A 14,006-nucleotide genomic window follows, 5' to 3' on the forward strand; every position below is an offset into this window, starting at 1 on the left:
AAGCTCAACTCTTTGAGCTTTGACTGCTCACCATCTAGAATTATGACAAGAAGCAATTGGTAGATTATGGGTATTTGTACTGGCACCAGTCACTGAAGCACAAGCCAAAGGGTTGTTAACAAAAAACCACAACAGGAAAGCAGTCTCTGATTTCTTCTTATTTTCCTTTTGGCAGCTGGGATTGATTTTTTTTTTTTAATATGTTTTCTTCTGGATAAATTATAATGCATCTCTTACCCCTCTACACACACACACACACACACACACCTTATTTTTCTAGAATAGTTTTAAGAAAGTTTTATCCCAGATTGCACAACCACTTGTTTCCTTAAAGGCTGATACACGTAACAATTGAAATAAAAGGCACTATTTAGAAAACACCAACTTACTCTTTAAAAAAATAAACAATGAAATTATGGAGTTTCCATTACTACAAAAAAAATCACAGATTTTTAACACAAACTAAAACTTAAGAGTTAACCAAGTTATTTAGTTTCCATCTTGAAACATATCACAGCACTTTTCTGGTACATTTAAAACTCCAGATGGTACAGCTCTGCTAAAGCTGACCTATTTTCTGCAAAGTCACATTCCAGCAAACTTCTGAGAGAATTTCAGACTCTCACTATATATTTGGGTATACTGATTCAATGGCTTTGTAACTTAACTTGTTTGTAATTCTTTCTCTTCCCAGGTTTCCTGAACAGCTTTGAGGAGCTACAAGCAGAGGAATGTGGTATTCTGAATGGATGTGAAAACGGCCGATGTGTAAGAGTCCAGGAGGGCTACACCTGTGACTGCTTTGATGGTTATCACCTGGACATGGCCAAAATGACTTGTGTTGGTGAGGATAGCATATCACCTGTTACATCACCTGTTATGTCCTGTTAGGTTGTCAGTTTACTCAGTCACTTGACCTAAGGAGGCCTCCAACAAAGGGGTTAGATAGAGATGATCACCTGAATTGTATTAAAGATGCCAGCTTTGTCTTACTCACTGCAAAAGCCAGTAATTATTGTTACAAAAATATCTTGGTGTTCCTCAGTTCATCTTGGTCATTGCAGGTGTGTTCAGTTAAGAGAGTAGAAGTGAATGGACACATACTGGTGGAAGGAAGCTTAAACTTATATCAAGAATTTAACTCTTAATATACAGACCAAATGTTTTTCAAAGGCTTTGGTAAGCTAGGAGGATGGAACTGGATTCAGAGCAGAAGACTGATTTTAGGAGTGGATTTTTAGAGTGGATTTTTAGAGTGGATTGAGAGTGATTGCCTAAATATGCAGATAACCACCTGGTGAAGTTTGGCCCCTGGTTTTCAATGATTTCAACAGTCAACAGACTCAGCTATTTCTCTCACTCTCAAACTAGTAAATCTGCATGTTTACTAACCATGACATCTGTATCTTCAATTAAAACAAATGAACATGGGAACAGCAAGTGTCAGTGAGAAGATGAAGCAAAACAACCACCCCTCAGTGTAGAAGCCTAGTAAAAATAGTGTGATTATTTCAGTTTAAGGTCTGCACTAACCTTGTTTAGCATTATGCTTCATGACACACAGCTAAGATCTCCCCAGCTCTATGACAAGCCTATGCACCTTGTAGTCTTCAGGACTTTATGGCAAGCTGGCCTCCTTAGCCAAGATGTAGCTGCTGTGTATGTCAGGCCAATGCTGCATGATGTTGAGTGCAGGTAGTTTGCTCTTCATGACTATTCAGTTGACAACACCAGCAGCTCCTAAGGTATTCAGTTGTGTAAAGTGCAGATATTACGCTAAGAACTTCGCGCTTCTTTCTTAAAAGTCACTTTTCAGTCATCAGATAAACACCTCTAAGTTGTTGCTTAATTTTGTTGTGCAGCTAGACTGAGTTTGGACTTGGTAATCTAACTCTTCAAAGCCCTTTAATACCCTATTGATTTCCTATGATAACTTCTACCTCTTCCCAATTCAACTTTTAGAGCTTTTGACCCAGCCTAATTCCACCCAATTGGAACTGAAAATAAAGTTCTCAGGGCATTTGTACAGATTGTTCTAGTCCTAACAATGCTGGAAATAAATGAGTATTACCTACACACCAGACTTAAGTACATGTCTTTTGATATCTCCTTTTTGCAGATGTGAATGAGTGCAACGAGCTGAACAACAGGATGTCTCTCTGCAAAAATGCCAAATGCATCAACACGGAAGGGTCGTACAAGTGTTTGTGTCTCCCTGGGTACGTGCCTTCAGACAAGCCAAACTACTGCACACCACTGAACTCAGAACTAGAGAGTGAACTGGAGTAGAGGAAAATCTCCATATCCTAAGCCCATATACTCTGCACTGTATAAAGAAAAGGAAGAAAAGTATTTAACTTGAGAAGGCACCAGAGTAGCAAACGAAAGGGGAGAAAAGGGTTAAAATGTGTCAAAGGTGAGGTGTGATGGGTTGGTTGTTTATCAGCTTCACTGAAGTGACAGACCAAATGTACACATTGTTCTGTATGAAAGAAACAATCAAGTATATAGTGTGTTCATAAAAAAAAAAATCTTTGAAAATAATCAAAAACAGTGCTGTTATTTTAAACAGAAGAGCTTTGGTTTTGTTGTTTTGTTTTGGATTTTTTTTTACTATTGCTTGATTAATTTGGCATTTAAATAGTGATGGAAATGTTTTATATTACTATGTCATTTTTTTGATTGTTCATTTCCTTGTCTACTGTTTCTTTTCAGACCTTTTTTTTCTGATCAGTACAAATTCTATGATACAGATATTCTTAGTCCATTTTGTAAGAACTGTTACACAGGGTGATGCTCCTCCTTCTCTGGAACATTGGTCAGTGACTTTTTTTTAATTTGCTAGTTGTCTGCCCTGTGGAGCAGGCACCATTTGTTTTCAAATGTTTATATACCTTGGCGAAAAGTCCTTATATTCATTTTGTATCCTGTATGGTTGTTACTGCACTTAAAGTCTTTAGAACCTTTCTTGCCAAGTTCAAAGCTGCTAGTGGACAACATTGGATTCCTTTTGTACATTAAACGAAAAGATTTTAGCTCACATCTCTATTGTAATGTGTAAATTGAACACAAGAGAGATCTTGTATGATTACCCTAACATATTAAAGCTGTATATTAAAACTCAATAAAATCACCTTTTTTTAGAAAAAAAGCGCTATTTACTTATTGTGGCTTCTTTTCCCCCCTCCTTCATTTTCTTTTTGTGTTTGTTTTACAGGAATCAACCCTCAGGTGTTTACAGTACTAGATTTAATTTACATTACAACAGTCTTAGGGAGTTGTCTGGCCGGTCTTTCCTTCTCATGCTGTTTTAATAAGACCAGAATCTGAATTAGTTAATGCCTGAAGTTAGGCTTCCAGGGGGAAGATTTCAAACACAGACCTACAGAAACTGTTTGACTTGGAAGCTGATTCCCACGGAATTTTTCTTCTTTCCTGGTTTAGGCATGTTTCCCACTAAATCTGCAAATAAGACTCTACAGTATGATGGCCTGGTTTTCAGAAATACTGAAGAGAAGGGGAGAATTTCCTTTTCTTCATGAACTATACTTTCCCATCAGCTCTTATTTTTCAGTGGAAGGAGAGAAGGAGATTAGGAGACTGACAGATGTTTCACTTTGACCTTCTCCAGGGTGAAAGAGTTTATTTCGGAAATCCTGAAACAGGTCCTTTTGCTATTTTTCAAATAAAATGTTTTGCTGTGTCTTTGAGACCTGCCCTGCATTAAAAGGAGAAGGATAACTTGAGATTTTTTTAAGTGAGTCAAATTCAGTCCAATTGTCAAAAAAATTAGGTTATTATTTCTCATTTCACCAAAACAAAAAAAGAAATATTGTTTTGATTCTGAATAAAATTTATTTTCCAATATTCAGGTCAGCCACTGAACTACAAATATCATAAATTGTATCCCTTTCAGTTCTGTACCCTACAGTAGATCTTACTAAAGTCCATGTGACTGTAACTGTGCAGAAGCATTTCCTTCCCAGGACCCTTCTCTCTGTCTGCTGGAACCTGACACTAGGACAAGTGGAGATACTGTTAAAATGCAATAAAACATTCTCAGTAAAACTCTGGGAAGAGGGATCTTTAGGGAGGAGATTCTTTATGAACTGCCCAACTTTCTTGACTTTTCTAGAATTAGGCAGGAGAGGGTGGAGGGCCAGTCACTCTTCCAGTCAAAAAGAGGTAGATGGCAAGCACTCGAGCTGGTCTATAATTACACACACACAAAAAAATAATTCTTGCTTACCTGCTGTGGTTAAGGAAAAAGGAAGGAAGGTCTGGTCTTGTTAGTGAATGCTGTAACTAAAGAGCTCCTAGTTGTCCTGCTTAAGGTTAATCCTACGATCTTAATAAAGAGCAAGGTCACAGTTACAACCTTTCACTGGGTTCAGGATGAGCCCTGGGCTGCTTTCAGCCACCATGAAAATTCATAGACAAGACAGTGCTCTCCTGACTCCCACCTGCTTCTGCTTCAGAAACCAGCTGTGTCCATCTCTGTAAGACAGCCTAGGCCCCAAGCTGCCACTGCAGCTGTCACCCGAGCCTCAGATTTTCAGCATCCCAGTACTCCATCAATCCACACACAGGTAGCACCCATTTGCAAGTGTGAGTGCCAGGACAGGCTGACAGATGCAGATGCATTGGCACAACTGCTGCCAAACTAAATGTTTGGCATGTTAAATGTCCATGCTCTCAGCAGGGAGGATTAGTTGGGTCATTTGTCTCTAGCTGTTCATCAAAGTTTGCAGACCTCAGATTGTGCTGGCCTTTTGATCTAGTTTGCCTTATAGACATGGTTGAAATTGGTCACAGTGTTGAAAGCTACCAGTAAGTTCAGAGTCATGGCTTATGCTGGCTCTGGTTCCATAGAAAACAAACCCCCACAGCAAACCTAAACCATCAGTTTCTGTTGGCAGCAATTCACAAAAAAGATTTTGTTGTGTCAGCCATCTTCCATCTCCCCTACCTAATTCAAGAGGGCAGCAGATGACCCAAGTCCTGAATGAAGTTTGAAACATTCTGCTGGTTCAGTAGCCATGTCCTCATTATGCTTCTATCAATCACAGACACTGTGTAAGCAGGCAGCAGACTTTGTGCGTGCTCGTGCCTTTCCCTTCTACCTCTTTATACCTCTATTACGCCTTAAAACACATGCAGGGAGCCAAAAGTAGACCAAGCAGCCTAAATCCCACTTACATCCCAGTGCTTAGTATTCCACATTGCCTGGCTCCAGGCCTTCAGAAATGCTTTGACAAAGGAACCACAATTGAAGGAAATAAGTTAAATTCAGCCTCTGGAGCCCACCTACTTTGCCCCAGTGTAGCAAGGCTGGTTCTGTCATTTCACCTGAAAAGCTGCAGGGCTTAGGAACACAATTTTGATTCATAGTTGAACAAACATTTTCTTAACATGATTAAGTCAAGGGATTGGACACCCTGGGTGTAGCCATTTTAGTTGTTACAAGAGCTGTGGTTTAGGTGAGAGTCCTCAAAATACAGAAACCACCACGTATAATTCCATGATTCAAGTTTCTGAGTACAGCAGAATCTGGAACTGATTATAATTTATACCAAATGGCACCAATACTTTATACATCCATATGGATCCTCTAAAAAAAATCAGTCCTTTTTCAGGCAGACATTTCCTGCTACAAAAAATAAAATTGCTGACATGGTAGAACTGAATTCTGCTAGTTCCCTTTTAATGCTCCTGTGTTAATGACAATGAAGTTAACTAGAGTTACGTGCATTTCAGCTAGAAAGAGATTTGCTATGAACAGATACTTTCATGTTGGGATGCTATTCAGTGAAAAAATTAGCCAGTGTTAAAACTATCGAAGTGAACGCTAACATTCCTTGGGAAAAAACTCTCACAGCTGGACAGATCGTTTGGGTCCAAGAGACAGAACTCAAAGTCATGACAAATATTCAGCTAGTCAGTGGCAACTGACACACTCAAGTAAATTCCTGACTGAGAGACGTCCTAAAATGCTGAAGGCACTGAAGGGGTTGTCATAACCTATTAGCTCACACTGATCATTACCCTCATGCAGGTTGAATCTGAGTTTGGCAGGAGAGTAGCTCCTGGCTTTGGCACTTTCTTAATTCCTCAAAAAGAGAGGTAACAGACCCAATTAGGGCATGTCACAGGCCTGATCTGCGCAGCAATTAAACCACAGTGCATTCCTTCAAATTGCATGGCAAACTTAGAAACCCTGCTGCTCTAGAAGACACTGCCGTATTGTTCTTTTAACAATGCCACCCACTTCAAAGGGCAGTTTGTGCTTGCTGGGGCCTCTTTTAGCACCAAGCAGGCCAAGGGAGTTATTAAGGAGCCATTCAAGCAAAGAAGGGGTGAATTGCTGTGTGTAACAGAAGCTACTGTTCACTTCTGAGATCATGACTGGTGTAGTCACTGCCCCTGGAGGTGTTTAAGGAAAGACTGGATGTGCTACTCAGTGCCATGGTACAGTTCACATAGTGGTGTTTGATCATAGGTTGGACTCAGTGATCTCAGAAGTCTTTTTCAACCTGATTGATTCTGTGATTCTGTGATTGTTTGTTATTTCTGTAGCTTTTTCTATCAGAAGGTGTGAAATTTACTTAGGGAAGCTGAATATGATGTGTCCAAAACAGAAGCAGAATAACTGAGTGAATGAGGAAAATCAGCCACCTGCTGAAGGCTTCTCAATGAGTGACAATGTCACTTTGTGAGAGTAACAGTGACTTCTACAGAACTGGGCTACTGTCACTACTTTCCTGTGAGGAATAACCTCACACAACAGAAGGACTATTAAATTTGGATCCATCTGGGGTACCACCTCCACAGCTAACACAGCTGTGCAAGATCTTGAACCCAAACACCACCCCACCCTTCACCAACCTGTGCCATTTCAGTGCCCATGTGCCAACAAGAGAACATGTAATGAAACAGGATTATCCTGTGACAACCTGAATTAATAAGTGACTTTACTACCTGGTGGGGAAAGAATCCTTATGTGAGATAGGTAACAGGACAGAGGGAATGTGACCTGCTCCCCTTCTTCTCCCATACCTGAACATGTGCTGGGTGCACTTTGGAGAAAACAGAGCACCAACCTGCTCAGCCCACATCAGGAGAATCCCATCCAGAAGGAGCAGTATGCACAATGTGCACTGCTGCTTGCAATTAACCCCTGTGTTCTTGAAGAGTTAAGTGGCAACCTCAGGGAGAAGGGAAGTTCTGCAGTTTTTGTCCTGACAAAAGACACAGAGGAGGGAGGAAATTAGGATATTCTTATTTTATTCAACACTGACTTTCCCTTCCCCTCAAGTCATGCTTTGCCACACACTGCTTTCCATTAGCTCTGAACCAAGGAGGATGGAGAGGATAACGCTAGCCAGCATGGAAAATTTCTACGTGACAATTTCAGCATCACCTCCAATCCCTATCTACTCAGGCTGCCAGGATCCATTCTGAGCTGCATTTTTCCAAAGCACTCCATATTGATTTAGCTCTCCTCCCACTGAAACCTGTGGCACCTACATGGATTCCAGTGGGAGCAGGGAAAAGGCTGTGCCAAGCCCTTTTGAAAAAAATCCCACCATGTGTGTTTAATGAGGAATGTCTTTGGCAGAAAAGTTTTGAGTGCAGCTAAGCAGATTTTTTATTTCTTTCACATTAAAAGTTCAATTTCTGCCACTTCTCATCCAGGCAGTAGCTGCCTGGAAGAGTGGGTAAGACCTGTTCCAAAACCCCCAGCAGGATATTGTCTGTTTTCACCTAAAACTGAATGAAACTTTACTGTTGTCAGGGCAGTCTGTGTAACTTTGTGAGTGGGCACCATTCTCAGGATCCACACCTGTCCTTCTTGCTGCAGGCAGCCATCCAGCTCAGCTGTGGCCACAGGGTCATTCCCCACTTTCTGTTCCATTTGATACCCCTTTCCAGGAGCAGTCTTCACTGAAATCCCGCTTTTGCTGTTTTGCCTCCAGTACATCCTGTCATTTGCTCATGATCCAAAGCTTCAGCATCCCATATATCCCATCCTTCCTGTTCATTGGCATTGGAGGCCACAAAGTAGTTTTCAGTCTCTAAATAAAGATTTGGCATGTGGTGAAATTGATAGTTACTATCCGGTACTCAGGAAAACCTTCCGCCAAGGTAAACTGATCATTGCCCTCACAGTCATCCCTCTCCTCACAGGAATAGAAGCCACCACCACAAGTAACAAAACTACTCAGAGAGATGTGACATGTCCTTTGTCCCTCTTTTACCTTATGCAAGAAATTTCAACCATGCCTTTAGCAATGAATGTGTTCTTTGGCCTGCAGCATCATCAAACTGAGCTGAACAGCAAACATGGAATAAGGAAGTTTCAAAAATAAGACAGGAAAGGGAAATCCTTTGCTTTGCACAATAGTGAGCTGAATGAACACGGAATTTTCATTCACATTTGCTCATGATTAGACTTTTTTTTATTATTTTAAGAAAATTATTATTTTTAAATTTCCTTAGGCTGCTAAGGAGAAAAAAAGGAGCTACATTGACTGAATTACTGATTGTGATGTTGGTTCATTGTAGCACACTGAATGTAAACCAAAGCAGATGATAGGGAGCTTTTGAGGGTTTCTCTGTTGAATTCATAGTGCATTCAGACATATATTTTAATTTCACATCTGCTAATAGTTCTGGTATTGGGTTATTCCACCAGAAGGCAGCAATAACTATTTTTAGCCAAAATGGCCCTTACCTCATCCAGTAAAATCTGAGTGTTTGCTAAAAATGTTATATTTGAATGTTTGCTAAAAACATTACAACTACCACATACGAGACCTAAGAAAAACACTTGCAAATGTGTACCCCAAGGATGATAGTCTAGGAGAATCTGACATTAGGGGTATTTTCCCCATCTAAATACCTAACTCAAAGCAGGTCCTAGAGACTCAGGAGCATCCAGGACTCAAGGGCAAGGACTTCAAGCAAGAGCCTCTTGCAAATGATCTACCAGTCTCCAGGGCAGGCCAAACAAAAGGGCCCTGCAGTGTCTCTCTCACACTGTGATTCCCTTGTACTTCTAACGTCTCTGGTTTGGTTCAGTGTGATTTCCACTGTCATCTCTTCATTCTTCTGTGCATTATCTGTTAATATGCATATTGTCCCACCTAATTTTGGTGCACTCAGCTGACTTCAGTGACTCACACAGGGAGTGGCTCTGCTCCCAGTTTGTAAAGAATCACAGCGATTTTCTAACACTTCAAAATTTAAAAAACTAAAATAATTTAAAATGCAAGGAATGAAGTGTCTAAAACTTATTGAAAGTGATCTAGCAACCCTAGAGATATTTGCTAGTTATAAACTTCTTTTCTGTGTTTCAAACCAAGTAATATCTCACTGAACCCTTCCAACTCCCCTGCTGGTAACAACACATGGACTGAAATGCAATTAAAAGGCAAATTTTAAGAGTCAAAACAAACTTTTTAAACTCTAGGTTTCAAGAGTTAAGTCGTATTCATATAAATCATTTTATTGTAGGATCATAAATGGAATGGAGTATCATCAGCTTGCAAAATCTATTAATTTTATAATTAGTAAGTATTAATAAAAGCTAATAGAATTCTGCCATTGTACAACCAGCAGAAGATCTGACACCTGCTGTTCAATAACTGGACATAAATTTAAACAAATATTATAAAGGCTTGGAGATACCGTAGGAGAGATGAAGCCCTTACGGTTTGTTTGGGCTGAACACTGCAGGAAAGAGGGGTGCTCCGAGGGAAGCTGCTGTTGGCGGGTTTGAACAGCAAAGTTACTTTCTGTCCTCCTGACTTGTCACTAGAGGTCAGCGCAGCACCTGCAGTGCCACGCTGCTCTCCTTTCAGGAATGTTAAGCCCCAGCTCCTAGAGGCAAACAGTGGTCTTAAGAAATAGATCCAAGATAATAGAATCTGTTTCTGCAACGGGAGAAACGGGGAGCCCCGGGAAAAGAAGAGCGCAGCTGAAACCGAAAAGCCTGAGCCCAAAATGAGCATAAAAGCGCGCGAGAGGCTGGAAGTTTCCCGCAGAGCGATGAAGTGTAGCTGTTGCTATTTTTAAAGCAACCATTAGCCTGAGGTAGAAGTTGCCACCTAACAAGTCCAGCTGACTAACGCTCTGAGGGCTCTTCCTGATGCATGAAAAATAAACTCTTTAATCTCCCTGCATAACAAAATTCCTATCCCAGGCTGAGAACAGCTGGTCTAACTCATGTAAATCTAGCTCATACATGCAGGACAAGGAGATAGGGAAAGCATTAACTGCTCTGGAACAATTCCTAAATAAAAAAAGAAACAGACACTCCTCTTCCCAACATAACAAAACAGATATCCACTGTGATCCTTGGTGTCACGGAATAAATCTCATGGATCGGGACTCTCTCTGTGCGCCATTAGTCCTGCCCCCGGGGGCTCTCAAGGGCCCGATAACAGCCAGGACCAGCCAGGAGGTGACAGCTATCACAGCACCTGACAGGAATTGCGGTGGAGCAGCTCTTCCTCTTCCTTTTAGAAGAGGAGACTGCAGCAATCAGCTGCTCTCAAGACAGGTGCAAGTGAGAGAGATTTGGCACTGAAGAAATGTCATCTTGTGGCAGGCAAATTAGTCACCTCTCCTCCTCGTGTGTGTTCTGGTAGGATTTCTGGTGTTCAACTCACCACTGTAGCAGAAAAGCACGTTTGTCGGCATGACTCAGACCCAACTAAGAATTCCACAGCAATACCCCAAAAAAGCCATTTAGAACAGGCTGCCCTAATTCAAATTGCAGCAAAGAGGCTTGGGCTGCAATCTTTCCATAAACTCGCACAATGGCATTTAGCACAACTTAACCTAACCTGTCTCCTCTGTTGTGGTAGATACAGGAAATCAACACCTTGAAATCCAGAAATGTCTGGTTAGCATTTGGTTATACCTCTTGGCATAGTGGCAAAGGAAATCACAGGATAAGAAATTCATACTGACATATGGGGGAAAAAACTCATCTCGGTCAATGAATTACAGCAAAGTGAAACTCGTGTTAAAAAGATTCCATAACCCAAACAAAAAGCAGAAAGATTTTAGCCATTTTAAAATATTTTCTTCCCTAATCTACACCTGAGTCTGAGTCTAAGTAAAATGATGTACACACAGCTTCTAGCAACCATGAAGAAGTCAACCGATTCCTGTAGGAAGTATTTTTCTAGGGATGCATTATTGCTCTTTCTTTAGTACATTATTGCTCTTTCTTTAGTACATTATATACAAAGGAGGGGGAAAAAAAGTCACTGCTATGTGTTTTCTCACTTTTTTTCCTTGGAAACTTCAATTCTAAAAGACACACATTATAATAAATGCAAGAGTAGAGAAGATAAAACTTCTAAAGTCTGAAGTGCAGGAGTGCGTTGGCTGAGGTCATCTACCCATTACTAATACCTTTGAGTCATAGTGCTTGGGAGTCAAAAACAGGCACCTTGCTGAGTCAAGTGCTGTAAAAAAGGCCTTCTCTCAACAGAGGTATCAAATGAGAAAATAAGATGGATAGAGGTGGAAAAAGTATACAAATAAATGAGATAATGCTAGTAACAGTGAGAGCAGCTGCCCACTCTGTACAAAGATGGGATGACATCAGAAATGGGGATGGCATCCTGAGCAGTCAGGAGAGCAGAGACACCACCCACAAAGATGGGTATTACCAGCAGAACCTGTTTGAGATAATTTCTGACAGTCCAAGAACTTGTTGAAATTTTATGTAGCCCCTTTTACTTTCCTGCAACAAAACACCACCTGCTGCCCTGCAGCAACAGTGTTGACATTTTTGGAGGATGGTGGCACAAAGGAGAGTTTTGCCAAACCGTGTGGTAATGTGGCAGTTGTTTGTAGCAGCTTCTCACAAGGGGTAGAGAAAACACATGGGTGCTTACACGACAATTTTACAAGTGGAAACAACATGAAATTGTGAGCTGTCTGGAAGTAAACCAAATTACACATACCCTGAGCAGGACAGAAGTAGCACGCAAAGAACGTGAATATAAAGATGTGACTGAAAGGGGAACAGGAGAAACACAACATACAAATAAAAAGAAGAAAAATATTGAAAGGAGAAACAACAAACAGCATAAGCTTTCCAAATAAAAGTATTACTTCCTGTGAGACCTTTGGCAAATTACTCTATTTCCTCATCAATACCATGGAGATAGTATTTCAGGCTGTCACAACACCCCTAAAAGCTTTAAACTCCTGGTTGTTTGTAGAGAAATCAGTCACAGAGAAAATGGTGGGGATGTACAGAAGGTTTGGACCTTAAGAACTTCAACATTCTGTAAATGAAGTTTTAACTTTAATCTTCACTGCTGTGCTGCCATCAGCTTTAAGGCATATTCTGTAAGGCACAGAACTAAAAATATGCATTCTGTTTTGGTAAGCAAGCAGGTGAAAAACAAATTAGACTTCTATTTGTGGTCTCCCTTCAAGACCACACAACCAATCAAAAGTGCAGAGAGACAGATGATGGCATAAGGAATCACAGCCCCCAGCTGTGCTAAACTCATGGGGCCACGAACACACTGGGCAGACTATCAGTCTTCTGCTTGTATGTTGACCCACAGCCTGAGTCTGACCTGCAGTTTTCCCTTCTTTTTTTTAAGATCATCATGAACAATTCTTCAGTCTGCCACATGGCTGGAAGCAGCAGATCTGTTGGTATGTGTCTGTGTTTTGATGACTTGCTTGACTGGCAGAGAGAAGAAAACCAATAAATCTTCTTCTATAAAGTGAACATAAGCTACAATTAGAAAGGCCCTTAAACTCACAGCTCCTCAACTGCCATAAACTGGCACAGATACATTAAAACCAATTGGCAGGAATCCTCAGACAGCTCAAATCAGTGTCACTCCACTGAAACTGATGAAGCAACCCCAATTTGTAGAAGCTAAGGATCTGGCCCACAGCCTGTACTGCAGTCCAGAAAGACCATCTGTGTTTAACAGAATCAGAAATCAAAAGGAAAGTCCTTATAATTTACTCAATATTACTGAGACAAGTGATTTTCATGGTGTTAAGTCAGGTAGACTAAACAAGAGCTACAGAAGATAAAAACTAGTTCTTTGTTTCTTCCTCTGTATAGTTTTACCAGGAAAAGTTATGTAATTTCTTGCAACATATTCCAAAAGGAAATCAAATGTGAATGCAAAAAAGAGACAACTGAGGGGGTAAGAGAGACAGGAATAACACAATAAGGAATTCAAGACACTTAATGAATTACAGGCACTGAAGTGTGCTTCCCTGCTCGTGCTGAATTGATGTCAAACCCATTCCTACTGATGTCAGTGGAAAGAGTGACATTACACAATGCTGCTCAGCAGCCCAAGGGAGGGGCAGCAAAAAAGCAGAGGAGAAGGTTCAGGTAGTTCAGCTTTTCATTTTGGAAGCTTTTCTAAAAAACTTCCATATTCAAATTTCATGGGAATTTGGATACCACTTTTACCATTCTAATTGTGAAAAGCCAGATGCCGAGCTAAAACTAACACAGGAATCAGCACTAGCAGGGGGAAGCATATCAACGATTCTGAATTCATGTTTTGTGGCTCAGTGGTAGAAATCAGTATTATTTGTGCAAAGCCCCTCTGGGGTGTCCAGCAAAAAGCAGTGCTTTTTTCATGCTGCCATGTGATAGCTCAGTCTTAAGTTTTCTGCGGTGAGGAATTCATGATTCTCTTTACTTTGAAGAAGTTCCATCTGCACACAGGAACTCACTGAAAATAAAGAGGTTTTTTATGTCTGTAACACATGCACACACATGCTATATTTTCAGGGCACAGAATGTAAATGAACTGTGAAGACAAGATGCTTTGAATTCCAGGGGACCAGGCACATCCCCACAAATTCTGGGCACCACAGTGTTACCCTGTATCTGTTTGTGCAGCCATTGTTTGTCTTACAGACTAATGCATAAGGACGAGTAAAAATGAGACCATCAGAGAAAAAACAACTCTTCTGCTTTGAAGAAAAATGGG

The 14,006-nt window shown here is 40.7% G+C and overlaps 1 protein-coding gene across 1 annotated transcript in view; it reads left to right on the forward strand.

Moving 5' to 3' along the window:
• The window catches only part of LTBP1 (latent transforming growth factor beta binding protein 1), a gene marked incomplete at both ends in the record, with an annotated part of 190,569 nt that extends 188,280 nt beyond the window's left edge, over positions 1-2,289 (forward strand). Inside the window, 2 exons of the mRNA XM_082299245.1 lie at positions 695-844; positions 2,120-2,289. Of these exons, the coding sequence (XP_082155371.1) occupies positions 695-844; positions 2,120-2,289 (320 nt within the window). The remainder of the gene's footprint in view (positions 1-694; positions 845-2,119) is intronic.
• Positions 2,290-14,006: the final 11,717 nt, after the last annotated feature.

This window comes from Coloeus monedula (genome assembly GCF_965178545.1).
Source record: "Coloeus monedula genome assembly, chromosome: 2".
Lineage (NCBI taxonomy): Eukaryota > Metazoa > Chordata > Aves > Passeriformes > Corvidae > Coloeus > Coloeus monedula.